At 45.2% G+C, this 16,989-nt stretch overlaps 1 protein-coding gene and 1 long non-coding RNA gene across 12 annotated transcripts in view; one reads left to right on the plus strand and one right to left on the minus strand.

The window, feature by feature from the left end:
• The window catches only part of Ccdc180 (coiled-coil domain containing 180), a 68,606-nt gene extending 51,979 nt beyond the window's left edge, over window positions 1–16,627 (plus strand). For all 3 annotated transcript variants that reach the window (XM_017593913.3, NM_001427684.1, XM_063287055.1), the window contains 7 exons: window positions 627–768; window positions 10,845–11,005; window positions 11,451–11,588; window positions 12,587–12,698; window positions 14,820–14,925; window positions 15,640–15,775; window positions 16,450–16,627. In XM_017593913.3, coding sequence (XP_017449402.2) covers window positions 627–768; window positions 10,845–11,005; window positions 11,451–11,588; window positions 12,587–12,698; window positions 14,820–14,925; window positions 15,640–15,775; window positions 16,450–16,605 — 951 coding nt within the window. In that variant the 3' untranslated portion in view covers window positions 16,606–16,627. The remainder of the gene's footprint in view (window positions 1–626; window positions 769–10,844; window positions 11,006–11,450; window positions 11,589–12,586; window positions 12,699–14,819; window positions 14,926–15,639; window positions 15,776–16,449) is intronic.
• On the minus strand, window positions 8,925–15,419 carry LOC120102865 (uncharacterized). Of its 9 annotated transcripts, none has more exons than XR_005504730.2 (4): window positions 13,642–15,419; window positions 12,528–12,729; window positions 10,705–11,563; window positions 8,925–9,397 (listed from the first exon to the last, which is right to left on the minus strand). It is a non-coding gene; the product is annotated as an uncharacterized LOC120102865 (long non-coding RNA). The 9 variants fall into 9 exon arrangements; XR_005504732.2 differs by lacking the exon at window positions 8,925–9,397 and having other exon boundaries at window positions 10,852–10,990; window positions 11,365–11,563; window positions 13,642–15,412; XR_005504736.2 differs by lacking the exon at window positions 8,925–9,397 and having other exon boundaries at window positions 11,426–11,563; window positions 13,642–15,075; window positions 15,175–15,418.
• Window positions 16,628–16,989: the final 362 nt, after the last annotated feature.

Here is a 16,989-nt window from a genome sequence, read left to right on the forward strand (position 1 = left end):
TGGAAGCCCCCTCCAGCCCACTCCAGCCCCCTGCCTTATGCAGTCTGTTGAGCAGCTCAGAACCTTGAACCTGTTGTCTGTTTCATTTCTTTGTTATTTTTGTTTTGTTTTTAACTTTTCCTCCTAAACACTAAACCTCGTCCATCCGTGTGACATTTATTCACTTCTTTAAGCCGACAGCAAACATTTCTGACATGGTTTGTGTGCCAGCTAAAGAGTACGCCAAGAGCGACAAACCCAACCTTGTCCCCAAGGGCCCCAGCAGCCCGGATATAGTGGGACACGGGGAGCCAGTGGGGTTTGGGAGCAGCGTGCACGCTGTGGCTTTGATCAGGCCTCCTGCCAGCCTCCCACAGGCTGGGTTCTGCCAGGCTGGGTTCATCTGCCTTTGTGTTCCACATCCTGTTGCTTTCTAGTGAACACATGGCCTTGTTCCAGTTTGAGATGCTATGGGTCTCTAGGGGTTTGCCATCCACACATTTGAGAATTCAACGTGATCTGTTTGTAGCCATGTAGCCTGGGATGCAGAGAGGGTCACTCGGGCAGAGGGGGAATACATGTAAAGGCTCAGAGGTGTGGATCAGGACAGACCAATGGGGCCGAACATAGTCACCTCTCTCTGGCAGGATTTTTATCGTAAAGAGAAACACCCGATCACCAGGCCTGAATGCATGTATGAAAACTTCGACCAGTGCGCTGACCACATTGGCAGGAAGATCCTAGAATATCACCACCAGGCAGACGAATACCACAACTCCTGCCTTCTGGGTAAGTGCAATTATGCTGGGAGGCCAGGAGAGGGAGCACTGGAGCAGTTACGGCAGGGAACCGGGGGCGGGCTTCAGCCAGAGGAACTGCTCTGTAAAAAGCCTCTTGGAATTAAGCAACTGTTAACTTTAATTGGGTTTAAAAAAAGGGGGAGGGGTAAATTGTTTTTTTCAGGAACGTAGTTGGTTTTCCACTCTGTTTCCGTTCACCCATGAAGTGTGCATTTGCTGGCTTTCAGTGCATTTCCAGAGTTGGAAAACTGTTGTCACTATCAATGTTAACCTCCATAACCTATCCTCACCTAGGTCCAAGCAGAGAACAGCCACTGACTATAATTCCATGGGAATGGATTCACGCAGCTCTTTCTGACTGTCTTCCTTAGTTTTTTTTTTTTCTGTCTTAGAGTTTTATTGCTGTGAACAGACACTATGATCAATGCAAGTTTTATAAAGGACAACATTTAATTGGGGCTGGCTTACAGGTTCATAGGTTCAGTCCATTATCATCAAGGCGAAAGCATGGCAGCATCCAGGCATTCATGGTGCACAAGAAGCTGAGTTCTACATCTTCACCTGAAGGAAGCCAGGAAGAGACTGCATCTTCAGGCAGCTAGGAAGAGGGTCTCTGAGCCCACCCCCACAGTGACACACTTCCTCCAAGGCCACACCTTCTAATCATGCCACTCCCTGAACCAAACATGCAAGTCATCACAGAGAGCGACAGTATGCACATAAACATGAAATAAATAAATCCTTTAACAAAGAAACACTTGAAAACCATTTGAAATAAGAAATTAGAGTTCCTGATAGTTTAGAGGGAGAAATAATAGTTGGTATTAATCAGTGTATGATTTCCTTATGATCATGGGTAAAACAGGAGATCTAGAGACAGTTAATTTAAGAAGTGGAAAGCTGCAAAAACGCTATGGATTCATTAGTATGAAGGTGTTGAGATTCATCAGTCATTCCTTTATGTATCTTCCATACGTCAATTCCTGCTTTTATTTTTTTTTATTGTTTCTTTTTTTTTTTTGTCTGCATTGTAGTATGTGAAGGCTCACTCCTTGATTCTTCAAATTTACTCACTGAAAACAGGAAAATCTGATATATGGAGAGGTATATTAAGAATTAAATTCAAAATGTAATGAGATAGTAATTGGGTTTTATATGACAATGAAAGACATAGTTTACAAATATAGTATACATCACTGATTTAGGTAAAAGTGTTGTGCAGAGAAGGGAGGAAGCTGTCAAGTTTAAATCAGAGTATCCTTTTGAGGATGTCATCTATGTCACCTTAGCCCAGAAATATGCACAGACCTTATGAGGTTCTTATAAAAGAGACTTATATTTTCCATATAGAACCATTAGGAACTAGGTGCTGGCAGCATATGTCTTTAATCTGAGCACTCAGTAGACAAAGGGTGGTCAGATTTTTTTAGTTCAAGGCCAATCTAATCTGCAGAATGATTACATAGACCATCTGAGATTACATAGAGAAACTCTGTCTCAAAAAAACAAAAGAACCAACAAAACAAAGAAGCAAAAATAAAACAACCTTGATCATGTTTTCCCTCTGATTACTTCTCCCAGATAATTCGTACTCTTATCCACCAAATATTATGATGCTCATCTCTGAGTGAGTATGAACATATTAGACTATTGCCAGTGTATTATTTGACATTCCCTTCAGCATTCCATGTTGGTTACATAAATATATCACCCAGTATATTTGACATCACAAAATTCCAAAAGTAATCTTTTTTTTTTATTATTAACTTGAGTATTTCTTATATACATTTCGAGTGTTATTCCCTTTCCCAGTTTCCGGGCAAACATCCCCCTCCCCCCTCCCCTTTCTTATCGGTGTTCCCCTCCCCACCCTCCCCCCATTCCCCTATTGTCCCCCTCCCCCCAACAGTCTAGTTCACTGGGGGTTCAGTCTTAGCAGGACCCAGGGCTTCCCCTTCCACTGGTGCTCTTACTAGGATATTCATTGCTACCTATGAGGTCAGAGTCCAGGGTCAGTCCATGTATAGTCTTTAGGTAGTGGCTTAGTCCCTGGAAGCTCTGGTTGCTTGGCATTGTTGTACATATGGGGTCTCGAGCCCCTTCAAGCTCTTCCAGTTCTTTCTCTGATTCCTTCAACGGGGGTCCTATTCTCAGTTCAGTGGTTTGCTGCTGGTATTCGCCTCTGTATTTGCTGTATTCTGGCTGTGTCTCTCAGGAGCGATCTACATCCGGCTCCTGTCGGTCTGCACTTCTTTGCTTCATCCATCTTGTCTAATTGGATGGCTGTATATGCATGGGCCACATGTGGGGCAGACTCTGAATGGGTGTTCCTTCAGTCTCTGTTTTAATCTTTGCCTCTCTCTTCCCTGCCAAGGGTATTCTTGTTCCCCTTTTAAAGAAGGAGTGAACCATTCACATTTTGATCATCTGTCTTGAGTTTCATTTGTTCTAGGCATTTAGGGTAATTCAAGCATTTGGGCTAATAGCCACTTATCAGTGAGTGCATACCATGTATGTCTTTCTGTGTTTGGGTTAGCTCACTCAGGATGATATTTTCCAGTTCCAGCCATTTGCCTACGAATTTCATAAAGTCGTTGTTTTTGATAGCTGAGTAATATTCCATTGTGTAGATGTACCACATTTTCTGTATCCATTCCTCTGTTGAAGGGCATCTGGGTTCTTTCCAGCTTCTGGCTATTATAAATAAGGCTGCAATGAACATAGTGGAGCACGTGTCTTTTTTATATGTTGGGGCATCTTTTGGGTATATGCCCAAGAGAGGTATAGCTGGATCCTCAGGCAGTTCAATGTCCAATTTTCTGAGGATCCTCCAGACTGATTTCCAGAATGGTTGTACCAGTTTGCAATCCCACCAACAATGGAGGAGTGTTCCTCTTTCTCCACATCCTCGCCAGCATCTGTTGTCCCCTGAGTTTTTGATCTTAGCCATTCTCACTGGTGTGAGGTGAAATCTCAGGGTTGTTTTGATTTGCATTTCCCTTATGACTAAAGATGTTGAACATTTCTTTAGGTGTTTCTCCGCCATTCGGCATTCCTCAGCTGTGAATTCTTTGTTTAGCTCTGAGCCCCATTTTTTAATAGGGGTATTTGTTTCCCTGTGGTCTAACTTCTTGAGTTCTTTGTATATTTTGGATATAAGGCCTCTATCTGTTGTAGGATTGGTAAAGATCTTTTCCCAATCTGTTGGTTGCCGTTTTGTCCTAACCACAGTGTCCTTTGCCTTACAGAAGCTTTGCAGTTTTATGAGATCCCATTTGTCAATTCTTGATCTTAGAGCGTAAGCCATTGGTGTTTTGTTCAGGAAATTTTTTCCAGTGCCCATGTGTTCCAGAATAGTTTTTCTTCTATTAGTTTGAGTGTGTCTGCTTTGATGTGGAGGTCCTTGATCCACTTGGACTTAAGCTTTGTACAGGGTGATAAGCATGGATCGATCTGCATTCTTCTACATGTTGACCTCCAGTTGAACCAGCACCATTTGCTGAAAATGCTATCTTTTTTCCATTGGATGGTTTTGGCTCCTTTGTCAAAAATCAAGTGACCATATGTGTGTGGGTTCATTTCTGGGTCTTCAATTCTATTCCATTGGTCTATCTGTCTGTCTCTGTACCAATACCATGCAGTTTTTATCACTATTGCTCTGTAATACTGCTTGAGTTCAGGGATAGTGATTCCCCCTGAAGTCCTTTCATTGTTGAGGATAGCTTTAGCTATCCTGGGTTTTTTGTTATTCCAGATGAATTTGCAAATTGTTCTGTCTAACTCTTTGAAGAATTGGATTGGTATTTTGATGGGGATTGCATTGAATCTGTAGATTGCTTTTGGTAAAATGGCCATTTTTACTATATTAATCCTGCCAATCCATGAGCATGGGAGATCTTTCCATCTTCTGAGGTCTTCTTCAATTTCCTTCTTCAGTGTCTTGAAGTTCTTATTGTACAGATCTTTTACTTGCTTTGTTAAAGTCACTCCGAGGTACTTTATATTATTTGGGTCTATTATGAAGGGTGTCGTTTCCCTAATTTCTTTCTCGGCTTGTTTCTCTTTTGTATAGAGGAAGGCAACTGATTTATTTGAGTTAATTTTATACCCAGCCACTTTGCTGAAGTTGTTTATCAGCTTTAGTAGTTCTCTGGTGGAACTTTTGGGATCACTTAAATATACTATCATATCATCTGCAAATAGTGATATTTTGACTTCTTCTTTTCCGATCTGTATCCCCTTGACATCCTTTTGTTGTCTGATTGCTCTGGCTAGAACTTCAAGAACTATATTGAATAAGTAGGGAGAGAGTGGGCAGCCTTGTCTAGTCCCTGATTTTAGTGGGATTGCTTCAAGTTTCTCTCCATTTAGTTTAATGTTAGCAACTGGTTTGCTGTATATGGCTTTTACCATGTTCAGGTATGGGCCTTGAATTCCTATTCTTTCCAGGACTTTTATCATGAAGGGGTGTTGAATTTTGTCAAATGCTTTCTCAGCATCTAATGAAATGATCATGTGGTTTTGTTCTTTCAGTTTGTTTATATAATGGATCACGTTGATGGTTTTCCGTATATTAAACCATCCCTGCATGCCTGGGATGAAGCCTACTTGATCATGGTGGATGATTGTTTTGTTGTGCTCTTGGATTCGGTTTGCCAGAATTTTGTTGAGTATTTTTGCGTCGATATTCATAAGGGAAATTGGTCTGAAGTTCTCTTTCTTTGTTGTGTCTTTGTGTGGTTTAGGTATAAGAGTAATTGTGGCTTCGTAGAAGGTATTCGGTAGTGATCCATCTGTTTCAATTTTGTGGAATAGTTTGGATAATATTGGTATGAGGTCTTCTATGAAGGTTTGATAGAATTCTGCACTAAACCCGTCTGGACCTGGGCTCTTTTTGGTTGGGAGACCTTTAATGACTGCTTCTATTTCCTTAGGAGTTATGGGGTTGTTTAACTGGTTTATCTGTTCCTGATTTAACTTCGGTACCTGGTATCTGTCTAGGAAATTGTCCATTTCCTGAAGATTTTCAAGTTTTGTTGAATATAAGTTTTTGTAGTAAGATCTGATGATTTTTTGAATTTCCTCTGAATCTGTTGTTATGTCTCCCTTTTCATTTCTGATTTTGTTAATTTGGACGCACTCTCTGTGTCCTCTCGTTAGTCTGGCTAAGGGTTTATCTATCTTGTTGATTTTCTCAAAGAACCAACTTTTGGTTCTGTTGATTCTTTCTATGGTCCTTTTTGTTTCTACTTGGTTGATTTCCGCTCTGAGTTTGATTATTTCCTGCCTTCTACTCCTCCTGGGTGTATTTGCTTCTTTTTGTTCTAGAGCTTTTAGGTGTGCTGTCAAGCTGCTGACATATGCTCTTTCCTGTTTCTTTCTGCAGGCACTCAGCGCTATGAGTTTTCCTCTTAGCACAGCTTTCATTGTGTCCCATAAGTTTGGGTATGTTGTACCTTCATTTTCATTAAATTCTAAAAAGTTTTTAATTTCTTTCTTTATTTCTTCCTTGACCAGGTTATCATTGAGTAGAGCATTGTTCAATTTCCAAGTATATGTGGACATTCTTCCTTGATTGTTATTGAAGACCAGTTTTAGGCCGTGGTGGTCCGATAGCACGCATGGGATTATTTCTATCTTTCTGTACCTGTTGAGGCCCGTTTTTTGACCAATTATATGGTCAATTTTGGAGAAAGTACCATGAGGAGCTGAGAAGAAGGTATATCCTTTTGCTTTAGGATAGAATGTTCTATAAATATCCGTTAGGTCCATTTGGCTCATGACTTCTCTTAGTCTGTCTACATCTCTGTTTAATTTCTGTTTCCATGATCTGTCCATTGATGAGAGTGGGGTGTTGAAATCTCCCACTATTATTGTGTGAGGTGCAATGTGTGTTTTGAGCTTTAGTAAGGTTTCTTTTACATATGTAGGTGCCCTTGTATTTGGGGCATAGATATTTAGGATTGAGAGTTCATCTTGGTGGATTTTTCCTTTGATGAATATGTAGTGTCCTTCCTTATCTTTTTTGATGACTTTTAGTTGAAAATTGATTTTATTTGATATTAGAATGGCTACTCCAGCTTGCTTCTTCTGACCATTTGCTTGGAAAGTTGTTTTCCAGCCTTTCACTCTGAGGTAGTGTCTGTCTTTGTCTCTGAGGTGTGTTTCCTGTAGGCAGCAGAATGCAGGGTCCTCGTTGCGTATCCAGTTTGTTAATCTATTTCTTTTTATTGGGGAGTTGAGGCCATTGATGTTGAGAGATATTAAGGAATAGTGGTTATTGCTTCCCGTTATATTCATATTTGGATGTGAGGTTATGTTTGTGTGCTTTCATTCTCTTTGTTTTGTTGCCAAGACGATTAGTTTCTTGCTTCTTCTAGGGTATAGCTTGCCTCCTTATGTTGGGCTTTACCATTTATTATCCTTTGTAGTGCTGGATTTGTAGAAAGATATTGTGTAAATTTGGTTTTGTCATGGAATATCTTGGTTTCTCCATCTATGTTAATTGAGAGTTTTGCAGGATACAGTAACCTGGGCTGGCACTTGTGTTCTCTTAGGGTCTGTATGACATCAGTCCAGGATCTTCTGGCCTTCATAGTTTCTGGCGAGAAGTCTGGTGTGATTCTGATAGGTCTGCCTTTATATGTTACTTGACCTTTTTCCCTTACTGCTTTTAATATTCTTTCTTTATTTTGTGCATTTGGTGTTTTGACTATTATGTGACGGGAGGTGTTTCTTTTCTGGTCCAATCTATTTGGAGTTCTGTAGGCATCTTGTATGCCTATGGGTATCTCTTTTTTTAGGTTAGGGAAGTTTTCTTCTATGATTTTGTTGAAGATATTTACTGGTCCTTTGAGCTGGGAGTCTTCACTCTCTTCTATACCTATTATCCTTAGGTTTGATCTTCTCATTGAGTCCTGGATTTCCTGTATGTTTTGGACCAGTAGCTTTTTCCGCTTTTCCAGGTTCCTGTGGGCCTGTGTCTTGAGTTCACCAGGCAGCTTTCTTTGACAGTTGAGTCAATGATTTCTATGGAATCTTCTGCTCCTGAGATTCTGCTGCTGTCGGGCGTGTAGTTTTTCCTCTCTACAGGTCTTCAGCTGTTCCTGTGGGCCTGTGTCTTGAGTTCACCAGGCAGCTATCTTTGACAGTTGAGTCAATGATTTCTATGGAATCTTCTGCTCCTGAGATTCTCTCTTCCATCTCTTGAATTCTGTTGGTGAGGCTTGTATCTACAGCTCCTTGTCTCTTCTTTTGGTTTTCTATATCCAGGGTTGTTTCCATGTGTTCTTTCTTGATTGCTTCTATTTCCATTTTTAATTCCTTCAACTGTTTGATTGTGTTTTCCTGGAATTCTTTCAGGGATTTTTGCGATTCCTCTCTGTAGGCTTCTACTTGTTTATTAATGTTTTCCTGTGTTTCCCTAAGTGTGTTCATGTCTTTCTTGAAGTCCTCCAGCATCATGATCAAATATGATTTTGAAATTAGATCTTGCTTTTCTGGTGTGTTTGGATATTCCATGTTTGTTTTGGTGGGAGAATTGGGCTCCGATGATGGCATGTAGTCTTGGTTTCTGTTGCTTGGGTTCCTGCGCTTGCCTCTCGCCATCAGATTATCTCTAGTGTTACTTTGTTCTGCTATTTCTGACAGTGGCTAGACTGTCCTATAAGCCTGTGTGTCAGGAGTGCTGTAGACCTGTTTTCCTGTTTTCTTTCAGCCAGTTATGGGGACAGAGTGTTCTGCTTTCGGGCGTGTAGTTTTTCCTCTCTACAGGTCTTCAGCTGTTCCTGTGGGCCTGTGTCTTGAGTTCACCAGGCAGCTTTCTTGCAGCAGACAAGTTGGTCTTACCTGTGGTCCCGAGGCTCAAGTTCGCTCCTGGGGTGCTGCCCACGGGCTCTCTGCGGCGGCAGCAACCAGGAAGACCTGTGCCGCCCCTTCCGGGAGCTTCAGTGCACCAGGGTTCCAGATGGTGTTTTCCTCTGGCGTCCGAGATGTATGTACAGAGAGCAGTCTCTTCTGGTTTCCCAGGCTTGTCTGCCTCTCTGAAGGTTCAGCTCTCCCTCCCACGGGATTTGGGTGCAGAGCGTCTTCCTTAGTTTTATGAAATGTTTTTGAGGCTATACATGCTGCGGGTTGTACGGTACTTAAAAAATCACAGAATAATATTCCTCGGGGCATATCACTTTATTGATCTCTGTGGTGTGATTTCAGAGGTAGCAGGGGGAAGTATGTCAGGGAAGGGGGCATGAGGAAGCACCCAGACCTGGGGCCAACCCTTAGCCCTGTTATCTCGAAGCTGTTCGACTTCAGCAAGGTGATTGTACCTCTCTGAGCCTCTGTTTTCTTGTCTGTACACCAAGGTAGGCTACCTTGGGGATTAATCACAGGGAATGACAGGCCACAGCCCATGATTGCAGAATGAGTGAAATCCAAGCTGTACAGCACATTTCCCAGTGAGCTCAGAGGGACCCCATTCTCTATGGTTGTCCTCAAAGCCAAGGCCCTGAGGCCAGTGTTCTCGGGAAGCCCTGTAGACTGTGCTCCTCTCTCATTGATGCCTACTCTGCTGGTGGGGACTTCTGCTCTCTTCCTTGTAGCAGCCGCACCCTCCCTATATCCTATTGAGGACATATAAAGTACAGATTTTGGTGTAAAGTACGGTATTGGGGGCATAAAATCAGGTAGTACAGACGCACAAAAGCCAACAATCAAATGAAAATAGAAGCTATGATAAACAGAGCGGAGACCCTGGCTGCTGCCTGACATCCACGGGACCCAGAGCCTCCCCTTTCATAGTCAGGGCATTAGGAATAGGAGGCACAAGCCAAGACCACCCAAAGTGGGATCTCCCACATAAAGCTGGGACCACCCAGGGCTCTGCCTGCAGAGTAAGGCAGTTGAAACTCAAGCCCCTCACTCAGGCCGGTGACGCACAACTTGCCCGTCCCCCGCCCCACCACCTAGAAACCAACAACTCAGCAGAAACCTTGGTACTAATGGACAATGAAAGCAAAAGGCAAAAAGCTTCACAGGCATCCAAAGCAGATGCTTAGCCCTGATGTGGTTTCTAAACCCATTCACATTTACTGAAACACAAATTCTGTTTTCTGTGACTCATTCAAAAAGATTGGAGACAGAACCTCCGGCTTCAAGCCACCACCCTCTGACAGTGCCGAGTTTGCTTAATACCGAGACATCCTCTCTAGAGAAACCTGTCTTACCTCAGCCCTCAAGCTCCCATGGATGAAGCCCTCAAAGTTCTCCCTGTGGTTGCAAAGCACTCGGAGTGAGAGGCACAGAAGGAGAGCAGCAAAGATCTCAGACACTGAAGGAACACCAGACACTGCTAGCTGTGCGTGGCAGCACCGGGGGGGGGGGGGGGGGGGGAGGTGCAGGGTTTCAAAGTCAAGGCTAGCCGAACGAGGGGAGAATCTAAAAAGAGGCAGAAGGGGGTGAAGAGCAGGAGAGAGGAAGTGGGAGAGGCCAGGAGTGAAACAGTGGGCACAGGTTCAAGATGATGCACTTGAAGCTAGATAAAAGAGGACATTGGGAATGCAAGGAGGAAGGCACCACAGAAATGACCTATTTGATATCAAAGAACTTCTAGAAAGGAAACATCAAGAGGTGACGACTTAAAATGATGAAAGGGGTGCTTGTCCAGGTTGCGTAGCTGAACATAGACTTGGTGAGGTGGAAGGCACATACAGAGGAACTATCCAGCAAGACAAGGAGACGAAGGCCCGGGGGGTAAAGAGACAGGCATGAAAGAGTAGGTCTCAGCACATGAAGTCTGGAGGTACAGGAGAGGGAGACAAGGTCAAGGCAGTACCTGAAGAGGTCACAGATGGGAACTTGCTCACGATGCGACGCACAACACATTTTAAACACGCTGAGAATCCCTCTGAACTTGTTTAACATATCCTACCTCGGTCTGGCTGCAGACCTCCTTTGGACAGACTAGCTCTTATCACACTGGAGACCAATGTTCTCCCTGTGTCAGGGACATGGCTTCAGCAACTCCCATCTCTTCTGCTGTTCCTGATACCTTCCCCTCGATTCCTGCAGAATTACGTGCCCAGGTGAGGAGGTTTGAGGAGCTGCTGCCCCAGGTGTGTTGGCTTGTGACAGAGAACTACAAGGAACAGCACTGGAGCAAGTTTCATGCATCCATGAAGGAGGTCCAGGAGCAGTTTGAGCAGCAGCAGAAGCAGCTAGAGAAGGAGAAGGTGATGGTCACGGGGCCAGGAGTGAAGGGAGTTGAAAATGGAGGCAGGTCATGAGAAAGGCTGCTGGGGACAGGGCATACCAGCAAATTGGTAACTAAGCCAATAGAGATCTCTGGGGTTCAAGGCACTCCCCAAACGAACTCTAGGCTGTGTTTGAAATCTTTGATAGGGCCTTGGTCATTGAGATCAATAGTCAGACAATGTCCCTTGGTGCTGTGGGATATGATTGGTGCTGACTTTATTGGGCTAAAGACCCAGATTGTGCTGGAACAGGTACTTAGCTCACCTTCTTTCCAACCCACTGAGTACCAACCACACTCCTATCTTCTTCCCACACTCAGATCACACACGGGACACACCCATCTACACGCAGGACAGAAGACATGGGTCCTGATTTCGAGTGTTAGTTGAAATCCCTGCTCATTTCTGCCTTGTTTGATTGAAGGAAGAAAACGCTCAGAAGCTCCATCCGAATCTTGGCCACCCCACATACAGCAGTCAAATGGAGTCGCTACGAATCAGGGAGGAGCTGAGGCAGCAGAAGGTGGACCAGATGATCTACATGAACCAGGAGAAGATGGAGGTAGGGTCACCATTCAATCTCTGCCACAAGTGCTCAGGGCCATACTGCCCTTCAGAGAGCAGGGCCTGATGGTTAGTACCTGATCGTGGGTTTGTTTGAGACAGGGTCTCTCTCTCTCTCTAGTCCTGACTGTCCTAGAACTTGTAATGTAGACCAGGCTGGTCTAGAACTCACAGAGTGCCTCCCAAGTGCTAGGGTTAAAGGCAAGGGCCACCACACCTGGCCATACTTTGATTTTTAAGTTATTTACAAAAGCTAATAATTCTTTTCTTCAAGAGCCATACCTATTTTTATTTTCTGCTTGATAAATTGTCTGTGTTTGTACCTTGGCCATTTCTGAAGTGCGGGTGTGTGTGCCTGTGCATTGCACGCGAGTGTGTGTGTGTTTTCTTTCTTTCTCTCTCTCTCTCTTTCTTTCTTTCTTTCTTTCTTTCTTTCTTTCTTTCTTCCTCTCTTTCTTTGCATGGGAGCCTCAAGAGAACCTCTATGAAGAGTGTGCTGGGGTCCTGGAAGTACAGTGTACCCCAAACCATATGGAAGGCTGATGTCAGTGTAGGGTATTGTTCCTTAGGAACAGTCACCCTGTTTTATGAGACAAGGTCTCTCACTAAATCTGGAACTCACCAAGTAGGCCAGAGAGCCTCAGGAATCCCTGTCTCTGTTTCCCCAGTGCCAGGACTTATGACATATACCATCATACGCAGCTCTTTTTGTGAGTATGGGAATTGAACTCAGGTCTTTGTGCTTTGATGGCGAGTACTTAACACACTGGGACATTTCTCCAACTCCTCCAAATCCTTTCTTAGTCTCAAACCAGACCAGATGTTGGGAGAGATCTCTGGGGTCCAAGGACCAGATGCTAGCTAACCCCAGTGCAGCTGTTCACATCACATCAGGGTTGCCTCTCTACTTGGCTCTCCCTGGAGCCATTCTACCCACCTCCTGCTAGCCTGGTAGCGGCTTGTTTCTGAGGTCCACTTTCACTCTGTTTCTTCCAGGAAACTGCCAAGAAGTATGCCCGCTTCTTCATAGCGAATTTGGCCTCCTTCACAGAGAGGTTCCTGATACAGTTGGATGAAGTGATCACCATTGATGACATCCAGGTTCCACGTAAGTGGTACTCCAGCCTTGTGCTGTGGCCCTAGGGGGATCACAAGGTCTAGGGTGGTTGGGGCTTAGGGGTGTCTGCTGTCCCTCAGTCAGGGTGAAAACACTTTCTTCAGTGAGTGGCAGCCTGGCCCCAGAATGATGGACAGTAGCCACACTTGTGGCTTTGAGTATACAACGCAGCAAAGTAAACAGTAGGTTGCAGATGGTTCAATAGACGGATAGCAAAACATCACCATAGAGCTCAAAACATCCAGTTGGGGAAGTCCACTGAGGCACTCATCTGGAGCTACTGATAGATAATCCTGGACAGAACAGGGGTCCCCTCAACTGAGGCTTCTGTTAGCAAACTTGGGGGTTGCAACCGTTCCTCTAGCGAGATCTGGCCTCCTGTCCTTGATAAGCCACTAAACTAAGTGGAAAGCAGAAAAAGGTAATTCACTCAGAAAAGGGACAGAGAGATCCTGCAAAGCCCCCCAGATCTGTCTTCTGGATCCTAAAATGAGGATAAAGTTTAAACAACAGGTCAAGTATGGGCACATCTATCTCCCCACCCACCACTGACTGTCACCGTCTGCTTCAGTCTCGTCCTGTGAGGTGGTCTAAGTTCTCAGGACCGTGCAAAGTCTCTATCCAGGAGACAAGTTCCCCTGTGGCCGAGGCCTTTTCCTTCTCCCAGCAGGAGATTTCTAGAAAATTCCCATTTCTTGGAGTCCATTGTTTCAACAGGCTGAGAGAGACATTGAGAAGCATGGTGTCTCCCTCTAGCCAGTTACAGCAGCAAGTACAAAACAGAGCAGCAGATACAGGCCAGTCAGACGCTTAACAACTTCCAGCCAAACCACCCGGGGAATCTGAAGCCAAGAGCTGGGGTTCCACACTGAGGCATTTCCCCATGGCTGGGGTCCCTCTGGCTTCCCTATAACTTAGACCAAACAGTGCTCACCTCTGTTGGAAGTAGTAGGGATTCTAGTTGTTCTCAAGGACATTCTTCTAGGGCCATTTTGATGTTTTCTTCTCTCCACATCACAGAGTTTGGGCAGCCTATTCCCTTGTGGCTTCGGAGGATGCTTTGAGACAAACATGCTTGGGTCTGAAGTGAGGAACGGGGTGAGCAGGCTCCTTCCAGGGCCAGCTTCTTAGTGAGCTCAAAGAACACATGATGGTTTACTAATTTAACGTACATCACAAGTGGACTGATTGATTTTTACTTATTTTCATCAGAAAAACAATGTTTTGGCTGAGCAAGTAAATGCCAGCCGAACTGAAGAGTAAATATCAAAATAAAACCCTGGCAGGGAATGGGTTCATACTCTTAGGGTTAGGGCACTGATCCTGAATATACAGACTGAGAATCAGAGGACATAAAGGAAATGGCGGTACTTTTGTGGCCAAAACTAAAATGGGGGTGGGGGGAAGTTCAGTATGGAAAGAAACAAAAAATCTGAAGAGTGTTCCTCCTCACAACCCGTGAGGCAGAGAAAGATCAGCTATCCCTGGGGTGCACAGAACTCTCACAGGTCAGTCTTAAAAGCACACAAAACCCAGACACACGTTTCCCAAAAGAAGCAGTCCCTGTGGCAATGACGGCACAAGGCACTCAGCCAACCCCCGCCTTCGAGGAAGAATGTGGGCATAGCATGGCTGAGATGGAGCTGCAGGTTAAGAGACCACCAGAGTCCCCCTGCGCCTGAAGAAGCTCTTGAAATATGCATTAGTGCAGGAGACCAATCTGCCTCGACTTCCTGGTGCGGGCCATAGGCATGTATCCAGCTAGTTTCTTGGTTTCCGTTTGGTGACTACTGGGGCCTGGTGAACATGTCAGGGAGCAGAGGCCCCATACTGGAAAGACAGATGGACAGACCGAAAGATGGAGGGTTGGATAGTGGGAGGTGTGCATTGCCAGCTGCTCTCTTGAAGAGTGCTACACTCACTCTCAGAGCCCCGCTCTCCTTACCAGGAAATCATGCCGCGGTTGGATCCCCCGGCTAAACATCCGATAAGCAGCATTCACCATTCTTTCCAGGGTGAGGTCTCTCGTCTCTAAATATGACCACGTGTCAGGTCCCTGCTTCTCAAGCTGTCCGCGAGGTCACAGTCAATAACACACCTCTTTCCTGTCAGGAATGGAGCCCCCAAAGCAGAAAGTATCCATCCTCATACGCAGGAAGCTGGCCATGCTCTCTCTGGAGGAAGAGAGCGAGAAGCCCCTGATTGAACGTGGGAGCAGGTGAGGATCTATGGACGGTGTGAACTGTCCACTGAGTACGGGGCGGGGGTGTAGGGAGGGACTCAGACCCGGAACTCAGACAGACTTAATAGCCCTGGAAAGTCTCTGATGTCCAGCCCTCAGTGATTTCCGTCTCTGAAATGAGTGAGGCTGTCGAAGAGAAACACATACTGAACACTCACCTTGCACATACTGAGAATTCCAGGGCTACGGCTCACAGCTCATGTGAGAAGCACCACAGTGACCTACCAAGAAAAGGAGGTCTGCCCGGACAGGAGGTACATTCTCAAGCTGCTCCCAGCACTGTGAACCACTCCAACTGTCTGTCCAGTTGCCAAAGTGCCTGTGCCCTGGGTCTGTGGGCAGCCACTCTCCCAACTGTATTCTCCACAGAGGCTCCTACAGCATAATAGGGAAAAAAAACAGAAACGGGCCAGGAGTTCATGACTGCTGCCTGCAGGGCAGCTTGATGAGGAAACCAAGGCCCAGAAAAAGGGAAGAAGCTTGGGCGTGGCATTTCCCTTTCCCCTACAGCAGGACCTGTGGCTATACACACTGTTAGGTCATCCGGGACATAGGAAACAGAACATAACCCAACAGGAAAAGCTCAGTGGGACCTTTAACAAAGCCATCTAAATCCACACTAATGACTAAGTTTCAAGCTGTGCGCTGGGTAGCTGACAGAAGATGAAGCCAAGCACTGTTTGTCTGTAGGAAGTGGCCAGGAATCAAGCCTAACGAAATCACCATTCAAAGCAAGATACTGATTCGGAGGACGCCATCAATAACTACTCTTAAGACCACCCTGGGCCACTTGGCCGCAGTAGAAGCCCGAGACGCTGTCTACCTGGTGAGTCAGGATCAGATGGTGTATGTCACTTGGAGCAAAGCAACTCTGATTGGCTGCCCTGGGGAGGAGGGGAGGGGCCAGTCCATGGAGAAACAGCACATGCCAGCCTCCCCTGGAGCTGCAGGTCTCAACTCTTCTATAGGCTCAAGGAGACATGCCAAGAGCTGTGTCCATCCACAGGACCAGTTTGGTGGCTAAGCTGTAAACCTCATACTAAACCCAGCTGAGAGATACCTCACCTAGTAGTCATGGAGAAAGGCTTTTGCAGAGGGACAGTAGAGTTGGGCACAAGACAGACAGATGTAGCAATGGCCATAGCTGCAGCAGCACACTGGGGTGCGATGGCAGGAAGACCCACAGCCTCCAGGGGCTAAACAATACCTCCTATCCCTGACATGAGCTCCACCACTGCTGAGTGATGTAGAATCTCTTCCATTTCCCTAAGGAGAGCAACAATAGCTAAAGAAACCTGCCTTTCTGTAGCACCCCCAAATAGCAGAGCCAGGGTTTGATTCCCACTGACAGACTGGGGACTGACCTGATGAGACTTCAACCAAATGCCACCTGAACTGTCCCCCAGCTCAGACAACAGTGCTTGCTCTGTATGCCAGAGTTCAGAGCTCCCAAGTCTATGAGGGCAGGAGTCCCCAAACTTTCTGTTTGCTTCCCTTCAGAAATACCTGGCACTGTTTGACAAAGAAATGAAGAGTATCCAGGATCGTTTCAGGACCCTGCTGTTGGAGTCTCGTCGCTGGAAGGAAAGCTGGAAACGCTCCCTTAGCACCATCCAGACCCTGTACTTGACCCGTCCTCCTCTGTACTTCAAATAAAGTCTTTATTTTTCTCCCTGCCCATCTGTCTACAACTTCCCATAGTTTTTTTTTTAAAGATTTAAAGATTTATTTATTTATTTAATGTGAGTGAATATACTATAGCTGTCTTCAGACATGCCAGAAGAGGGCATCAGATCCCATTACAGATGGTTGTAAGCCACCATGTGGTTGCTGGGAATTGAACTCAGGACACCTGGAAGTCAGTGCTCTTAACCGCTAAGCCATCTTTTCAGCCCCAACTTCCCATAGTTTTATCAGCGATGAGGACACTTGGAGTAAAGAAGACAGATGTGGAAGGGACTTGTGGTTATGATGGTCAGTTGGTGGGTACCAGGACCCAACCACTCAAAATAAATACCAGGAGTGCAAAAAAAAAAAAAA

Source organism: Rattus norvegicus, chromosome 5 (assembly GCF_036323735.1).
Source record: "Rattus norvegicus strain BN/NHsdMcwi chromosome 5, GRCr8, whole genome shotgun sequence".
NCBI lineage: Eukaryota > Metazoa > Chordata > Mammalia > Rodentia > Muridae > Rattus > Rattus norvegicus.